General features: G+C 44.2%; 1 protein-coding gene across 1 annotated transcript in view; it reads right to left on the bottom strand.

Annotated features, from left to right (window-relative positions):
- Positions 1-19,800, bottom strand: part of LOC144934715 (complement C3-like) — a 161,342-nt gene that overhangs the window by 43,746 nt on the left and 97,796 nt on the right. The window contains exons 29-32 of the mRNA XM_078860768.1: positions 16,838-17,015; positions 16,104-16,285; positions 12,071-12,229; positions 8,267-8,326 (exon numbers count right to left, since the gene is read on the bottom strand). Coding sequence (XP_078716894.1) covers positions 8,267-8,326; positions 12,071-12,229; positions 16,104-16,285; positions 16,838-17,015 — 579 coding nt within the window. The remainder of the gene's footprint in view (positions 1-8,266; positions 8,327-12,070; positions 12,230-16,103; positions 16,286-16,837; positions 17,016-19,800) is intronic.

Raw genomic sequence — 19,800 nt, 5'->3', positions numbered from 1 at the left:
AGTTACCAGTAATGAAAAAACAATTTTAACAACCCCAGTAAAGAGTGTGGCACCTTGAAAAAGCAGATCCCACATTACCCAAGTACTGAACACAATACCTCTCCAAGCACGTATGCAATCCACTTGGTGTCCATGTAAGCACTCAACATAACTACAAACACACATGAGAAGTTAAAGAAGAGTTTGCAGAAAGAACACACACAGCTGAAGGGCTGAGGAGTAAGAAAGCTTAACGTATACGCTTAGCGCGTAAGCTTTTGCGAGCAATATTATTCATGTTTTCGCGGGATAGCAAACATGCACATATGTTGTGCACCCACCTTCAGCCAACACAGCCAATTAGTGACCTTTGTCACGTGAGCAGAATATGCCAATTGGTTACTACTTCAGCAGCACAGGTTGTGTTACAGAGCAATCCCATAACATGTATAAATAAGTAGGACATTCTTTGGTTCTTTCGGTAAAGTCACGTAGATAGAAAAAAAAGAAAAAACCAAGACGTTTCAATCGCAACACAAACGGTTGTCATCAGGAAAAGGGGATAAACCTATCAAGGCAAGCTGTTTATAAAGGTTTAATATGGGCGTAGCCTAAGTGTTAAAAAAAACGGTGACCCAGCAGGCATGTAGGGCGGTGCTGGTGGTGGGTTTCCACGAATTAAAGGGCAGCAAAGTCTAAAATGGAAACATTACAGCCAGTTATGACTTAGACTGTTTGATAACACCCTTCCAGTGATTGCTGAGTTTGTACCCATCTTCACGGTTGAAATTGTGTCTATGTCTGAAATTGTGTCCATATGGAAGGCTTCATGAACTAATCTTTGTTGATAGGTCAAAATTAAGTAGGACGTTTCACTGGTGATTACGACCAGCATATAAATATGTAGTGATGTAAATGGAGTCACTATGGCATTTATAGACAGCTACTGTCACAAGAGTGGAACTGTATGTCTTGAGCCTCTCTCTGGCACCAGAGTAGGTATGGCATGGAAGCGGGCCCTTGGGGGCATGGTTCAGGTGAGGGTCAGAGAAAAGGCAAGTAAGAATGTGACAGTCTGGGTGAACCCGAGAAGGCACGTGACCAGGACAGGGTAGCGAGGGGGGCCAAAAGGGGGCTTGAGGGGCATGTGATCCTCGGTCAAAAACCTTCTGGTGAGATCCAGAAGGGGGTGTGGCCGAAGGCGGAGCGAGGCCACGCTCGGGAGCATAAAGGGGAGGTCCCGAGAGCAATCGTGGCTGTTTGTTGGAATGGAACCCATCGGTACTACGTCTCTTCGATCCTCGGTCCTCGATCTTTAGTCTTTACGCTTGGCATCGTGGGTCAGGCAGTGTGTTACTGACTGACCCGGTTATGTAGTTCCCCCGTTGTGGTCTAGTTAACCATGTAGTTATCACCTATATGTAGAACCCGTTGTTAAGTTTATGTAGTTACCCTGTTGGGGTGTGAGAATAAACGTGTTGCCTCAAAGTTCAAGTGTGTGTCTCCGTAGAACCCACTACAAATGTGAAGTTGTCTTACTGTTTGCAGTCTTTAATAGGGGAAGGTGATGTCATCACTATGCACCTATAAGTGAGAAGGACCCAATTGGAGTTAATGTATTAATATCAATTGTAGTACATTATGTTAATATGAAATGATACATGTTACACATGAGGTTAGTCACAGTTAATCCATTTACTCAGATTATCGGTTATTTGAATGGTCGACAGTATTGCATTTGTAATGATATTGGGGATGTCACTGTGTGGTGTTGGCCCTGGAGGGCCGTGGCATGCGATGTACTTACGTCGCGGACAGCATCGTGTGTGTTACTGAGTGAGGCCGGCTCTAGCAGAGCACAGCGTGCGATGCACCGTCATCGCATACACCCCGTAGGTGGGTGTAGTACCTGCCCTAGCGGCGCTTGGTGAGCGCTAGGATAGCGAGGGCACCACGCATGGCATGCAGTGCGGGCTCCCACAGGAGGAAGTGGGAGAGTGTCAGCCCAGGGACAGGGTTGCCCCGGGCCATGGAACTCTGGTAGACCCCGTAGGCACGTGATCCGGAGTGTCAATAGAGTGGCCCCCAGGTGGGGGGGCTAGGGGTGATCATGTGTCCGGGGATCGAGAGAGAGCTGGAACGCTCGCAAAGGTGGGTGGGGCCGAGGGCGGGACCGGCCCCGACCCGGGAGGATATAAGGTGGGTCCCCTGGGAGGGACCGAGGTCACTTCGTTCTGCAAGCTGGAAGCTCCACGTTCTACGTCTGAAGAGGCACCAACACGTGGCCCGGGACCCGAGTGGGGGTCCGGTCCGTCGTAGCCATAACTCCTGTATGGTAGTGTAGTTAGCTGGGTGGTCACCACCCTAGGTTGTATCTGGTAAAGGGGCAGTTACCCCTTTTGTATATACGTGTTGTGTAATAAATGTGTTGCCTCTGAAGAACAACGTCTGCGACTCAATTGGACTCACTACAACTGCTGTCAGAAGTGGCCAACACACTAGCCTGTATAGCTAGTGGTAGACTAGGTCTACACATCGTAGACCATGTACCAGGACGTTGGACAGCGAGGAAGAGGACCTCGTCCCACCTACAGCTCCGGAGGATGGAGGGGAGACGCTGCCGGTGAAACAGAGTGCCGTCCGGGCGCGCCACGCCTCGCCGTCGGTGGAGGCGACCCTCCGGGAGGCGCATGGTCGCCTCGCAGAGCTCCTCCACGCTGCGGCTTCAATCCTCGCGGAGCTCCATCCCACGGTCTCGCCGGTTGAGGAGGGAGCGGCGGTGCCGCTCGTGGACGATGACTCCGCTGCCATTTTGCAGCGGGCGGGAATTCCGGTAGCGCAGCCCGCATCCTCGGCCGCCATTTTTTCGCTGGTGCGGAGCGCGCAGCCCGCCAAAATTTAAGATGCGCCGTCAGCGCCGATGGACATCCCGGCTCTCCGCCGTCGGCTTCCTTTTCTTAAAGAGTTTGTGGCTACCAGTGGCGACTGGGTGGCCTTCAAGCGGCGGTTCCTCACGAATGCCGACTTGGCAGGATGGACGGAGGTGGAGGCACTGCGGGCGTTGCCTGCCTCCCTCGATGACACCGCCCTTGCAGCGTTTCTCGCCATCCCGACCAGATGGCGTCAATCTATGAGCCTCCGTCGAATACGCACCACAAGTTTGCCACATGACGGAAGGGTGAAACTGAGTCAGCCCTCGCCTTCCGTAGCGCGCTTTTGGTGCTGGCAAAAGCCGCCTTTCTGAAAATGGACCATGATGGTATTGACGCGTTGGTCCTCGAGAGACTGCTAGCCTTGGCGAAAGTCCTCCACACCATTCTTCCAGCCGAAGATGATGACATTTCATCTCTTAAGATCGCTAAGTGCATCCATGTCCAGCAACTTCTACAACGGGACAGGGCACAGGTAATGTGTGCCGCATCCTGTATGGAGCTGGGGCCACCTGATGAAGTGGAGCCCGTTCCAGCATGCGCGTCGACCCGGGGTGGAAGCGACCGGCGTGACGGTGTGGCGCGACGGATGGACGAGCAGCGGCGGCCAAGGTCATTGTCTCGTTCCGGAGGCGGTCGTGTCATTTGCTTCAATTGCGGCCTGCTGGGGTACGTGTCTGCCACGTACCACGACGGCGCCTGCCAGCACCACCACCATCGTACGCTTCCCTACACCCTCAGGCGAGTTGTGACGCACTCTACACTCAACCCCTGGCTTCAGCTCACCAATCTAGGCAGTTCAGTTCGTATCCCGGTCGCGCGTCGGTACGGGGAGGTCCTATACGTGATCGTGATGTTCGTCAGCTCTGACCGGATCAGGGTTGGAGCTGGCCCATCTAGTGGTGGCTGCGACCGCGGGTTCATCTGCCGTGCTTTGGTTTATCGAGGGAGTAGAAATAAGGATGCTAGTCGACACCGGTGCGTCGGCAACCATCATCTCGGAATTCATCTATAATATTTTGCCCCCTAAGTGTCAGGTCCTAGACCTCGTTGATGCACCATGTTTCGCCATCGACGGTGGCTCGTTGAGTATTATTGGTCAGATAATGGCCGAGGTGCTCATCGCTGATGTTAAATTGTCAGGACATATTCTTGTTCTACGTCCCTGGCTGTTCCCTGTTTACTTGGAACTGATTTCCTGGGAAGGATGCCCTTAAAAATACGTATTTAACACGGCTGCTTGGAATTGCCATCCGGCCGTCGTATGGCATTTTTGCCTTCCCCCACCTGTTTGTACATGGCCAACGCCACGGTGCAAGCGCTTGCACGCTGATTGGTGATAATCTCTCCCGGCACGCAGATGTTAGTTCCCCTCCGCTTGCGGAAGCCACTCGATTTGGGGGCTACGAAGGACGGAATTGTTTTGGGACCTTCTAATAAGGTCAGTCGTGAACTGACTTTGGTAGCGGCTGAGACCTTTTATTCAGGTTCTTAACATTGGGTTGGACATGACAGTTATCCAGGAGGGTACTGTGTTGGCTCATGCGTCACCGGCGTGTCTGCAAGGAGGCATCGTCGGGAATGTGGGTGCTGCGTCTTACACACGACAACCCGGAGATGTGGATGAAGGATAGACAAACTATTTATGAGAGTGGCGCTTTGTCTGCGGACCAGATGGGGAAGCTACGGGAGCTTTTGCGTGAGTTTTTGGATATTTTTAGCAAGGGAAAATTTGATATTGGACGCATGTCCTGAGTCACCATATTGATATGGGTGATGTGGCTCCTATCCGGCAGAACCCCTGCCGGCTGAGCTTGACGGAAAAGGAACATGTTCGGCTGGCGGTTGATGAGATGTTGGCTGCAGACATCTCACCATCCACCAGTCCCTGGGGAGCTCCGATTGTGCTTGTTAAGAAACACGATGGTAGCTTACGATTGTGTTGATTTTCGCAAGCTTAATAAGGTTTCTGTTGCGGATATGTACCCCTTGACTCACATGGATGACTCGCTTGACGCAATGTCGGAGGCACGGTTCTTTTCTACCCTCGATCTCCTATCCGGGTTCTGGCAGTTGCCACTTGATGATGCTTCGAAACCTAAGATGGCCTTTCGTATGCCGCAGGGATTGTTTGAATTTAATCGGTTTCCTATGGGGTTCCATTCCGCCCCAGCTATGTTCCAACGTTTGAGGGAACTGGTTCTAGCTGGTCTGTAGTGGGACTCGTGTTTAATATATCTCGACGATGTGATCATTTTCAGCTGCACTTTCGATGACCATTTGGTCCGACTGTGTGCTGTCTTCCTCAAAATGCATGCGGCTAACCTGAATTTTAAGCCACAGAAATGTCACCTTCTACAGAAATCAGTTCGGAATCTTGGCCACATAGTTGACGAATCGGGTATTGCAACCGAAAACTGTGTGCGTCCGAACTTGGCCAACCCCCACCTCGGTGAGTGAGGCACACAATTTCATCGGCTTTGCATCCTACTATCGCCGTTTTGTCACCGGGTTCGCGTCAATTGCAAAACCTCTCCACGCATCGACAGCTAAGGGTCATTAGTTTCATTTGGGGGAAGAAGAGGAGGCTGAATTTCGTGCCATCCGTGATGGATTGGTGAACGCCACTCCCCTGCGTTATTCTGATTTTTCATTGCCGTTCATCCTTGATACGGATGCTAGCAATACCGGAATTAGAGCCGTCTTGTCGCAGGTTGTCAAGGGGGTGTAGAGCATTGTTGCGGATGGCAGTAGGGTGCTGTCTCCGGCCGAACAGCGGTCCTGTGTTACGCGCCATGAATTGCTGGCCATTGTGGCTTTTGTGCAGCAATATCGCCCCTACTTGTACGGCAGACAATTTGAGGTGCGCTCCGATCATGCAGCGCTCCAATACGCGCTGCGTGTAGACCAGCCGTCAGGCCAACTATCATGTTGGCTGGAGATCCTGCAGGACTTCTCATTCCACGTTACGTACTGCAAGGGTTCGTTCTCACCATACGAACCCCAATGCCCTGTCGCGATTGTCACCGAATGGAGGGTATGCATGTTTTTCGGGTTTCGGGCGCTGTAAACTGGCTGATATGACCTCGCTCCCTACTCTCGCGGCGTCTGCCGAGGCTGCGACGGGCGGGGCGGGCGGTGGTCGCACGGGATGTGGTCATTGGGTTGGATTACGAGGAATGGGGACGCCTTCAGGTGGAGGAAGCTTCACTGCTTAAATTGTCGTTTTAGGGAAGCTGACGAGGGTACGGATCGACATGGCGTCGCCTCGGTCATTCTGCGGGGCAGCTTACTAATGCATTGGGACGGGGGGCTGCACCGTTATACCATTGTCGTCCCCACTGCCCTGCGAGGCGAGGTTGTTTGGGCTGTGCATGGGTGTCTCTTGCAGAAGATGCTGGCCACGCTCAAACTGGATTTCTATTGGCCGGCCATGTCTGTGGATGTCGATAATCTACTCAAAGGGTGTGTGCAGTGTGCAGTGTGCTCGGCGGAAGCCGCCAACGAAGCCCTGCTGTCCCCCACTGCAATCTATTCAGGTGTTACGCATCAATGAACTTGTTGCTCTGGACATCCTTGGTCCATTCCCCACTACCGCTCGAGGGAACAAATATTTTCTTGCGGGGGTCGAGTATTTTTCACGCTGGCCTGTGGCCTGGCCGCTCCCTAATCAATCGGCTGTGACTATTACTGAGGCATTCCTCATGTAATGGACAAGGGTGCTCCTGAACGTCTTTTGACCGATCAGGGCAATTATTTTTCTTCTAAATTGTTGTGTGAAGTCAGTGATTTGTTGGGGACGAAGAAGGTGCGCACGTCACCGTACGGATGGCATGATCGAACGGCTACATAGGACTCTGACCTCTATGTTAAGCCACCAGGTCAGTGAGTCACAACTCGATTGGGACTTACACATCCCTACCGGTCCTCGCCACTTACAGGATGGCCCCGCACACATCCACCGGCTATTCACCGTTTTTTTATGTATGTAAGGAAATACGATCCCCCATCCATGTGCAGATACGAGCCACGCCCAACATGTCTAAATCCAAGGCACGTTCTGCAACTACTGACAGTTGTGTTTGTGAGTATTTTATGTTTCTTTGGTGTTCTTGTGCTAATCTTTCGTCCTGTTTGATCAACATAGCATTTGTCACAGGAGCAAGTAATCTGATAAACACCTGTTAATAGCTTCGATAGTTTATCTTTAATACCAGATAACGTTTTTTTTCGTACTGTGCCAAATCTCACTCGCATTTTTTCTTTTTCTAAAATTCTAGCCAGTTTATCAGTTACTCCTGCAATATACGGTAATTTGTTTTAATAGCATTGTCATCATTTGTACTATTTGATTTGTTTTTGGCACTCATGCTCTTAAATGTGTGAGGTATTGTAATCGTTTAATAATAATAATGCAATTTATAACGCGCGCAAATTTGCAGTCGTAACGGCCGCAACTCAGAGGCGCCTTTTACATGTTTAATTTCACTCCTCATCAACAACTTTTTTACCTGATGTATGAACATCTTTGAGAGAAGATTTCATACAGTTGTGGTAACTTTGGTCCAAAATTTTTGTGGAAGTTCGGTAGGACTCCATCAACGCCTGGAGCTTTGTCTGGCTTTATAGTGTCCAGGGCGTCATTGACGTTCTATCTTTAAATAGTGAATAATGATTACGGTTTATGACACGTACAGTAAATTTGCATGAAAAAAACTAAAAATACTTTTAATTACAGTGAATGATCATAGCATTGTAATCTTCCGCAGCAGCATCATTACGAGCAGAGTGCAGTTCGAGTATCTGTATAGTACTTATTTACGATACGTACTGTATAGGAATCTCGCAGCCAAAACCGCAAATGATCGAGCCAAAAGGGTCTGATGGGTAAACTGTACCTGAATACAGTGTAAATAGTCAAATCTGCAATGGGAAAATCCACGATGGGCAAGGTTTTGGTGTATTGTATCCATTCAATTGTAGCAGTTTTTGACATGTTTAATCTCACTCCTCAGACTTTCAACTTCTGACAATTTTTGTCCAATATCTGAGCATTTTATGAGAGGATTTTTGTTGTGGGTGATGGTGTGAGTGTGCATTGAGATAGGCATCAGTGTGCACTTTCTTTCCAATTTATTCAAGTGACAACTTTTATTAACTGGCTTTGTCAGGTGGAGGTTTACGACAGACATTTTACTTCCACGATGTAACCCAAAAATAAATTATGAATCATATTGGTTGCGATAGCCTAAATGTAAAATTATCATTGACTTGCTGCAGTCAGTCAAAGTGTACATGCATGCGTATACAAATATAACTTGAGTGGAAATTGGTTAGCGGCTATGAGAAAGTCTTACCGAAAGGGTAAACGTGCCTCTCCCCAAAGCCTTTACAGTGATGTTTCCTCCAGGTGGAATCTGTACACAACACAAACGGTTACATTTCTAGGTTATTGAACCATAGTCATCAGCCCCTCCTGTTTGTAAAGGGTATGGGAAGGCTAATTTGTATGAATGTAATAGATTTATATGGCAATGCTTTTAATAATAATTTAGTATATTTGTTGTAAGCACCATTCTTATAGTGCAAGGCTATCACATATGGATTATGTTTCACAGACACAGTCTGCAGTATGATAATTGTTTTTTTACTCTTCTATCTGGCAACAAAATTGACACCGTTTTTTTACAAGGAGTCATGTTTGCATAGACCACAATACCTGTAGCCATAATGCAAACAAAAAACATAACTCTGATAATATATGCACTGTCCTTGAAGTTGATTGGTCCACACCCGAGACAGCTTTCCTTAGAGCCTAGTCTAACATGGGTTGGTCCAACCCATGTGAGACTAGGCTCTAAGAGCCTAGTCTCACGCTCTTAGAGCCTAGTCTCACATGGGTTGAGCCTAGTCTCACATGGGTTGGACCAACCCATGTTAGACTAGGCTCTAAGAAAAGCTGTCTCGGGTGTGGACAAATCAACTTCTAGGACAGTGCATATATTATCAGAGTTATGTTTTTTGTTTGCATTATGGCTGCAGGTATTGTGGTCAATGCAAACATGACTCCTTGTAAAAAAAAAGTGTCAATTTTGTTGCCAGATAGAAGGGTAAAAAAACAATTATCATATTCTTCTTGGTTCTTTCGGTAAAGTCACGTAGAAAGGAAGTAATAAAATAATAAAAATAAAACATAATAAAATAAAATAATTCTCACGACGTTTTGGCTACAACGCAAGCAGCCGTCTTCAGGTGAAGAATGAGACACTACCAAGCTAGGAGCTTATATATAATCTGGGTTGGAGGTGGAAGAGCGCCTTAACAAAAAGAATGTGCATATGAAGAGGAATTTAGCATATTCATGGGAAATGTGTAGGAGGTGGGCGGGGGGGTTTCAAAGTCATATTATGCCCATGCATTATGCAGGATCAGCAGCACCAAGGGGGGGTGCAGGGAGTAGCATTAACAAAGGAAAGGAATGTTAATGATATGTAGCTGCAGTTACTAAACAACCACGTAGAAAACTAAAGTATAAACTACATAAAAAACTAAAGTATAAACTGCATAGCACCATCAGTATACTTACTATACTCTACAATAAGCTGAGTTACTAACAGTAAGTAATACATTACAATTCTACGTCGTAAAAATTATATAATATGCTTCCATCTAAACTTTATTCTCTTACATCACACGAGCATATACCGTACTATATACTGCCATAGATAAACCCAACATTAATGTATATACTGTATTGCTATAAACCACCCTATACCTTATACATTTGAATATAACACTATGTATTATTCTACCCACCCTAATGTGTATCGAAATGGTTTATTACGTCCTTCCAATGATTGCTAAGCCAGAATCCATCTTCTCGGTTAAAATTGTCTCTGTGTTTGTATATGTGGATTGCCTCATGAACGAATCTCTCATGATAGCCAGATGGCTTGCAGAGAACCTCTGTCTTGGAGAAGTCAATGTCATGTGAGCCCACTGAGTTGTAACAGTATATGCCACGGCTGAGGTGTTTGTCCTACCGTGTTTCAGGTCAGCTTTATGTTCACGGATGTGGTCCGAGACATGTCGTTTGGTTTCCCCAATGTAACTGCTACCACAGAGGCAACTTAGTTTGTAGACGCCAGGGTACTGTATGTCTGGAACCACATCTTTTACAGACGGTACCAGATCACGGATTTTATGTACTGTGTTGAATCGGACCTGGATCTTGTGTTTAATCAGGATTTTGGAGATCTTTTATTTTTTGTGACCCCAGCAATATAGGGTAAGGTGATGGTCTTGAAAGGCTCCTCAACAGGATCCTTCTTGATGGTTGGAGTGATGGCTTTGCGGATTGTGTAGTCGGAGTAACCATTAGCCTTAAGAGCTCTTAAGGCTAATGGTTACTCCGACTACACAATCCGCAAAGCCATCACTCCAACCATCAAGAAGGATCCTGTTGAGGAGCCTTTCAAGACCATCACCTTACCCTATATTAGCCTTAAGAGCTCTTAAGGCTAATGGTTATTCCGACTACACAATCCGCAAAGCCATCACTCCAACCATCAAGAAGGATCCTGTTGAGGAGCCTTTCAAGACCATCACCTTACCCTATATTGCTGGGGTCACAAAAAAGATCTCCAAAATCCTGATTAAACACAAGATCCAGGTCCGATTCAACACAGTACATAAAATCCGTGATCTGGTACCGTCTGTAAAAGATGTGGTTCCAGACATACAGTACCCTGGCGTCTACAAACTAAGTTGCCTCTGTGGTAGCAGTTACATTGGGGAAACCAAACGACATGTCTCGGACCGCATCCGTGAACATAAAGCTGACCTGAAACACGGTAGGACAAACACCTCAGCCGTGGCAGATCACTGTTACAACTCAGTGGGCTCACATGACATTGACTTCTCCAAGACAGAGGTTCTCTGCAAGCCATCTGGCTATCATGAGAGATTCGTTCATGAGGCGATCCACATATACAAACACAGAGACAATTTTAACCGAGAAGATGGATTCTGGCTTAGCAATCATTGGAAGGACGTAATAAACCATTTCGATACACATTAGGGTGGGTAGAATAATACATAGTGTTATATTAAAATGTATAAGGTATAGGGTGGTTTATAGCAATACAGTATATAATTTAATGTTGGGTTTATCTATGGCAGTATATAGTACGGTATATGCTCGTGTGATGTAACAGAATAAAGTTTAGATGGAAGCATATTATATAATTTTTACGACGTAGAATTGTAATGTATTACTTGCTGTTAGTAACTCAGCTTATTGTAGAGTATAGTAAGTATACTAATGGTGCTATGCAGTTTATACTTTAGTTTTTTTATGTAGTTTATACTTTAGTTTTCTACGTGGTTGTTTAGTAACTGCAGCTACATATCATTAACATTCCTTTCCTTTGTTAATGCTACTCCCTGCACCCCCCCTTGGTGCTGCTGATCCTGCATAATGCATGGGCATAATATGACTTTGAAACCCCCCCGCCCACCTCCTACGCATTTCCCATGAATATGCTAAATTCCTCTTCATATGCACATTCTTTTTGTTAAGGCGCTCTTCCACCTCCAACCCAGCTTATATATAAGCTCCTAGCTTGGTAGTGTCTCATTCTTCACCTGAAGACGGCTGCTTGCGTTGTAGCCGAAACGTCGTGATAATTATTTTATTTTATTATGTTTTATTTTTATTATTTTATTACTTCCTTTCTACGTGACTTTACCGAAAGAACCAAGAAGATGAATCCCTGCAGTCACGAAAGCTTTAAATCGCAATTATCATATTCTTTACTGGCAAATGAGGTTCCATTGGTACAGTCTGCAGTAGTTTCACAGTAGAGGTGATGCTGCTGTGTGTAATCCCAGTTGAGTAATTTTCAGGTCATCTTTAAGTATTGGGATGTTTGGCCAATGCCTAAAACATTGTAAGGTGTTGTGCTTCGTTTTAGTTTTGGGAGGAAATCGGAGAATCTGAAAGAACTAATACAGAACAGGGGGGAGAACATACAACCTGCACATTCAAGTCACCCAAGTCGGAATATAATCTAGGCACTTTTAGCTGTATGGCAAGAGTGATACCACTGCACCATCCTGCTTCCAAATTTTCAATGAAAAACATTAACTCTTGCACCTACCTTATGAGGTTCTTGCACAAACCGAGTTTCTTCAGTAATTTTCATTTTCTTCTCAAAATTGTTTTTTGGTGATGTTATTTCCAGTTGCACATTAATCGGGGCTTGACTGGAAGAATCCATCTTGTATTGAGACATTGCTTGCAGGGCCAAAATGGTGCTCTACAAACACAACACACCACATCACTCAATAATAATAATCAGGTTTGTGCAAGAGTTTGAAGCCGTTAACAGGTAATGATTATGACAACGATGTGTTTTAATAAGAGCCCACTCCTTTATGCAGAAGCATCTCAGAGCGCTTACCACATAATAAGAGACTTGCATCACATCTCATCTCAAAATATTCGCAGCTGTCCCTGTGTGGCACAAGGTGACCCAGCATCTGGCCTGCAATTGGGCATTAGTCTGCCAGTCGGGGAGCAATCTCACTAAGTGAATCTAATTTGAGTAATTTGCAGGTAATTTTCCCAATTGGACCGTGAAGCTGGAATGCAATGGCCTCATATTTCAATTAATGTCGGGGGATCTTTAACGTCCACTCTAAAACAGATGTCATGTAGTCGTGGTTAATAACCAAGGGCGGCTTGCAGGAATCGAACCACAAACCTCTGCTACAAACGGTGAACATTTTACCACTGGGCTGTCACTGCCCCAAACAATGCACATTTCCTGCTGACGATTTTGGTAATTTTATACATTTATGTGTGCACAATGCCTAAAACTGTAAGGTACTTGGAGTACATACACAAATGTAACACTGATAATTATAATCACTGCCTTATAATACAGTAATGGATAATATAACTTAATATGTAGGATTTTGCAGATAGATATTTTTGGATGAGGCCACAATGATCTGGCCAAATTTGTGTCGTTATGATCCAACACCATCTGATATAACCAATAAAATTAAACAGTCAGGCGGTGTACAAACATTGAACGGACAGATTTTTCTTGTTTCAGCTCACCAGTAATTGAACAATTCTCACATTTTTATACGTCAGGTGGTAGAGGGTCTTAACAATATAAATGTTGCCAGATCATCCCTGGCCTCGCCCAAAAATCTACTGTGAATCAAAATAGATAATAAGCCAGCACTTCAGACAAGTATGTTGAGAAAACGTAAATTACAAATTCGTTATTTTATTGTGCTTGCGCACCTCTGCAAATGTACTGTCTAAACCTTTCAGAAATTATGTTACTGTATGGGAACACAGCGTGCGTGAATTAGCATCTGTAATTGTGTGTTCAGAGCTGGTAGCAGCTGCTGTTGCTGATGACGATATTCATGTGCACTGTTCGCAGTAACTTATGATGATGATGTCGACCATCATGGTTAGAGTAACGATCATCATACCCTCAGCGGAATTCTCATCGTGATTTCATTAATGCGAACTTGTAGGAACTTCCATTTGCAATCATCATCAGCTCCATCATCAGCAACATTCACATCATCAACAGCAACAATATAATTTATAGTGGACTTAAGTTAGGCCAGGTAATGATGTGGTCAGATTTGTGTTTGAAGACTCTTTACCACCAAACACAGCCAAACAATTTAAGCGTTTAATGCACCAATTCTAGATTTGAAGCTTTCGTGACTGCAAGGAATCATATTCTTAGGTTTTTTCGGTAAAGTCACGTAGGTAAAACATCAAAATTAATCAAACTAAAATAAAATAAAAAATCACGACGTTTCGGAGGCAACACAAGTCTCCGTCATCAGGTGGGACCGTCACAGCCGGATTAGATGTCGTTCCTGACTTACAGTATCCTGGAGTCTACAAATTGAGTTGCATTTGTGGTGATTGCTACATTGGAGAAACGAAACGTCATGTTTCTGATCGTGTCCGCGAGCACAAGTCAGATCTGAAACACGGCAGAACTGATTCTTCGGCCGTTGCCGATCATTGCTACAACTCGGTGGGCTCTCATGAAATTGTCTTTTCCGAGACCAAGGTTCTCTGCAAACCTCCCGGCTACCATCAAAGGTTTGTACACGAAGCCATACAAATATACAAACACAGACATAATTTCAACCGTGATGATGGGTACAAACTTAGTAATCATTGGAAAGATGTTATCAACCACGCAAAAAATACTTAATTACACTTTTTTGGACCATCTTATCTGACAGGCACTATTTTACTTTACTTTACCGAGTGTTAACATCCCCAGTGTTTAACAGTACTCTCTTCATTGGTATAAACATGGGCATTTTCGTTATTTTTCTATCATGTGTATCAGGCCTCCCCTCCCCCTCTCTGTCCAATGCGTTGGCGTGTGCAGCAGAAACCGCGTCCAAGCCGTCGTCCATACTTTTGGCCCCGCCCCCCTCCCCCTCCCGATGCGTTGTACGTTGGCACTCCGTGCCGTCTTTGAGCCCCGCCCCCCTCCCTCCCGATACGTTCCATTTATTGGCTACCACATTCTGATGAGCTCCCCCCCCCTCTCCTCCCCCCCTCAACTTGCTTTTAAGGGATTACATCTTGAATCATTGCCTCACTTGATGCAGCTAATCCGGCTGTGACGGTCCCACCTGATGACGGAGACTTGTGTTGCCTCCGAAACGTCGTGATTTTTTATTTTATTTTATTTTTTATTAATTTTGATGTTTTACCTACGTGACTTTACCGAAAAAACCTAAGAAAATGCACCAATTATCATGTTGTAAATTGTTGAGCAATTTTCTGACTAAAATGTAGGAATTTGATTTGCGAGGTCAAGCATATTCAGGTGCTCGTGAGCTAAAGCTAACTCGCCCGTTAAACGCTTGCACATGCAGCAATTCGGTGGTTGGCTATGTCATATGGTGGAGGGTCTTACAACATACATTTGGCCAAATCATTACATTGTCCAACCCATAATAATTAATAATTCTAGGTCGGAAAATCTCCCCAGTCTCTCTGCTGTGAAGAAGGCACAATACTCAAAATATAAACTGATTACAGGCATACAAATTTGTGACTTCATGGTTTAATTCGTAAATCTTGAGTAAGTTATAGCAAGGTACACAGTACATGAAATGGGATTGGGTATCAATACGTTGAGTACATTATCGCGAAATTACATGAAGTGGGAGGGGTATTACTGTATATATATGTTTATGACGAATGTGGCAAGTTTTTTTAATTGATTTTGTTTAACTGATCTTGATTTGAAGCTTTGTTGACTGCAGGAATCCATAATCTTTGGTTCTTTCGGTAAAGTTGCGTAGGTATAAAATAAAATAAATCACGACGTTTCAATCGCAACACAAGTGGTCGTCCTCAGGCGGAAAAAAATATAATTCAGCAGTGAAACTGCTGAACCAGCGAGAGAGCAGTTACAACAAGGTTATATATTTGGCGATGGGCAAGCAAGCAGGGTCTGAGCTGGAAAGGAATCCATCCATGGACGTAACCACGTCAGTTGTGTTAATGGCGGAGATTAGGGAGAGAGAGATTAGGGAGGGAGAATAGCACGAATGAGCTTCCGTCACCGCATAAGAGTATCATGCCCGCATATGCGCACGACAGCAGTGTTAATGAGAGATTAGCACTATGAGAGGGCAATCCAAAGGACGTGAACATGAGAGTGCAATCCCAAGGGCATGTGAGCCTGAGAGGTGCAATCCAAAAGCATAGAGAGAGAGACACAGAGTCCAAAATAACAGCTGACATAGGCAGGTAGGATGGAAACATCACAGTCAGTTAAGACTTTATCTGGTTAATAATCCCTCTCTCCCTAATCTCCCCCATTAACACAACTGACGTGCTTGCATCCGTGGATGGAATTCCTTTCCAGCTCAGACCCTGCTTGCTTGCCCATCGCCAAATATATAACCTTGTTGTAACAGCTCTCTCGCTGGTTCAGCAGTTCCACTGCTGAATTATATATTTTTCTGCCTGAGGACGACCGCTTGTGTTGCGATTGAAACGTCGTGATTTATTTTATTTTATACCTATGTGACTTTACCAAAAGAACCAAAGAGTTTGTTTAACTGACAGGTCTATCACTGAAAATGCCAGTTTATTTATTGTGAATCACACACCTGTGTAGATCCGAAGCCGCCCCCGTAGTTTCGCTGCTCGGTGAGCCAGTCAACAACTCCTCGAGCGCTCTCATAGTCCTTGTGGCGCAGATACGTCAGTAGCCCATACGCGGTGGCCTCCACTGAGATAGCAGACATCTGAAGCCCATGACTTGCTTCGTCTGCCTTCCAATAGCGACGGCCTAAATCATGGGGTACAGATATATCCACAAATTAGTGCCTCTTTACCCTTATGGTGTATTGCAATAATATGTAACTGATTTATGGAACAGCAACAAAAATAATATATTGATGTATAGGTTCTTTAAGCATAAAAATCTATTTAGTAATTCGAATGTATTAATTCATAATTTCATAGTTATTTCATCCATGAAGTATTTACCCTATTCTCATACCACAAGGCTATGACAGTATGCAGTAGTTTCACAGATTTTGCGATGTGTAATCCCAAATGAGTAATTTGTGGTGTAATTTTTAGAACTTGGCAAATTTTCACAATAACGCCGGCACACAATGGCCTCCTTGTTTTGCATTACATCAAGTGATCTGTACTGTCCACTATGAATCAGGCAGCCCGTATTAGCTCCGTGAACGCAATAATAACCCCAGTGGCCTGCTGGATTCAAACTGTGAACCTCTGAAACAAGTGGCATACACACTAGACATGAGTCATGTCACTGCCCCAAATATTTTATCATAAATACATTTATACTATAGGCAATAATATCACCCACCGTTTGGCTCAAAAGTGACTCTGCTCTCCAGTTTCTTCCAGCTGCTGTGGGCTGCTTCAGACTCTGGGTCTTGCAGAGCCAAAGCGTACGCTGTGATGGCGATCGTGTACATACGCTGGAGGCCGGACACTTTACTCGCGAGGAATTGTACCGCTCTGTTCATGCTCTGCTGGTAGTTCTGAGCATACAGACACAAACATCACGTGTTACACAACAAATAGTGTTTTCTGTACAATATTGCATCATCATAATCATCAGCCATGATTAATACACTGGTGGCCTCCCCAAGCCTCCATTTTCCCCCGACAGTGTAATGCAACAATCCATCTCGCACCTGCACACAAACTGTTTTAATCGCTCCATGTCTTGGTGGACGCACTTTCAAATGCATTAATTCCATCGCTGCCACTCTGTTAATATTTTTGGCCATCGTCCATCATCCCTTCTAGCCAAGATGTGTCTAGCCCAAGCCCACTCTTAATAGTTTGGATCATGTCATTAACCTGCATATGTCATCAAATCCACGTGTTCCTATTTCCACTCTCATTGTAATTCCAAGCATGGATCTCATAATTATTTTTGCGCACGTTTCAGTATTTGTTCTGGATTTTAAATTATGGACTGCATTTATGCAGATAGAGTTGCATCTCCCTAATACTGTGTAATTTCATTTAGAAAATTCACCTAATGGATGATAGAAAAAAGTAATTTTTCAATTTCGTAATTTTATTTTCCTTAATGTTCCCTTTCTCATTCAGACCATGAGTTTCAATATTTACAAAACGTTACTTTTTCAGTTCTGTGTGAGCTGCTACAGTAGTGTAATTGTTATCACACAAGACTTCTTCCAATCGAGAGTTTTAGTCCAAATTCCGGCACGGCAGTTTAAACAAAAAGACACATTTCTCAAAACTCCCTGCCGCCACTGTTTACTCAGTAGTGTAAATGGTTATACCATCGGCAAGTTGCAAAGGGTGGGGTAAAGTGTGAGTATGCCCACATCTCTCAAGACATCTGATCACCAATGGTGTGAGCAGGCAATTGCAGGGCTGCACCTTTAACTTTAACCTAATTGGTGGAAGTGCACCTTACTGCTGTACTATTTTTGGCTGCCGACCCATCGTAAATAATGATGGCGAGGTATATCACATTGCTAGAACTCAAAGGTGGTGCCTGGAGTGACTGATCAGGCCGAACTTGGCATTTAATAATCGTAATGATTCTCTCTGTGTGCAAGTCCTTTCTAAAAATATTGGTGATCATAGCCCTCCACTTCCCTCTGTCCATGATATTACTCAAGAACGTTGCATTATATACTCCCAGTTGCATCCATTTGTTGAAATTGGTGATGTACCATTCCCATTCCCTTGTAATGTGCATTGATGCCTACTTTACGGAGGGTGACATTGTGCACTGATGCCTACTTTACGGGGGGTGACATTGGCACATAAAATAAAGATTGATTGATTGAAGAGCGATGAATACTGATTTGCCTATATCTTCTGGTATACATCCCGTGTAATAAATTGCATATGCAAGTTCTGTCACTTTCTCTTTTCCAACATCATGAAGAGATCTAATATTTTTTACTGAGTTATTATCAGGTTCTGTCACCTTGCCATCTTTCATTTTCCTGGTGGCACCTCAATTTTATACTTTTAAAATGTTTAGTCTTTCCACATTTGTTTAAATCTCTGGCCTCTCACCTTTATTGTTATCATATAGTTCATTCATATACTCAGACACATTTCTAATATCTGCTTTCTCGATATGAAAACAGAATCACCTTTTGACTCTGTACAAGCACTGGAAGAACCATATGCTTTCCCAATAATATTATTCTATGGATTAATCTTACAATCGTATCTTCATACTCTCCATTTCCTCACATTGTTCATTTATCCATTTTCTTTTACTTTAAATCGCCCTAAATCTATTTTTAGAGGTTTTATGTTTTTTTCTGAGTTTATCAATCCGTTTTTAATAAGTAAACCTGAATTTTAGGGGTACCTATTGCTTTCTTTAACTTTCATATCACTCTCATTTTACATACAATGGCAATATGTTCACTTCCACAATCGGCTGTAGATTTGCCTTTGAAGAATCTCATTTCGAAAATGTCTGTTTTTGGTTATGAAATCAATCTGGTTCTGACTACAGTCACCTGGGCTCTTCTAGGTCCATAATATTCTGGGATGTTCTTTGAGCCACATGTTTATCACTGTGTCTATTTATTGTGAAGTAATCTATAAAATGGTATCTTTCATTCCTTTTGCCTCATCCATATGGTCCAAATATATAATCTACCCTACGCTCTCCAACTTTTTAATTGACGTCTCCCATCTCCATTCTTACCACCTGTGATTTACACTGTTCTTTAGCCTTGTCTATCTCCTCATAAAATGCCTCAAGTTCTTCGTCTGAGTGTTCAGCTGTAGGGGCATATGGTACTTGAATGATGGAGATGTCAAATGGCTCTTATATCTGCAAAAGTCATATCAGAGAGCTTGCTGCAGCATTCCTACTCATCTCACATTTGTATTCCCTCCTGAATAGATTAATAACTTTCCATCGGTTGTAAAATGTCCACTACCTTTCAATCTAACTTCACTAAGTCCTAAAAGTGTTTATACCAAGTCTTGTCATTTCCAAGTTAATGTGTTTAGAATGTTTTTGTTGTTGTGGACAGTCGCATGATTACAATTCGAGTGTCACGTGCCACCCATGACAGTTTGTACCAGACAAGGCACCATTACCCTGTGGAACCCCCATCTACGCCATTGTGAACAGTACTACTTCTAGTATTAATACTACTAGTTCTGGACATGACTCCATTGGTAAATACAGCAGTGGTTTTCCATTACCTTCTGCTGTTATATTTATAGGGTTTACTCTCCTAGCCTTTGGTTCACAACCTATTCCACAAGTCAGCAAAGAAAGGGGTGGGGGGGGGCGACGCAGTG

This window comes from Lampetra fluviatilis, chromosome 11, assembly GCF_964198595.1.
Source record: "Lampetra fluviatilis chromosome 11, kcLamFluv1.1, whole genome shotgun sequence".
Taxonomy (NCBI): Eukaryota; Metazoa; Chordata; class Hyperoartia; order Petromyzontiformes; family Petromyzontidae; genus Lampetra; species Lampetra fluviatilis.
This window is presented reverse-complemented; position numbering and strand designations above follow the sequence as displayed.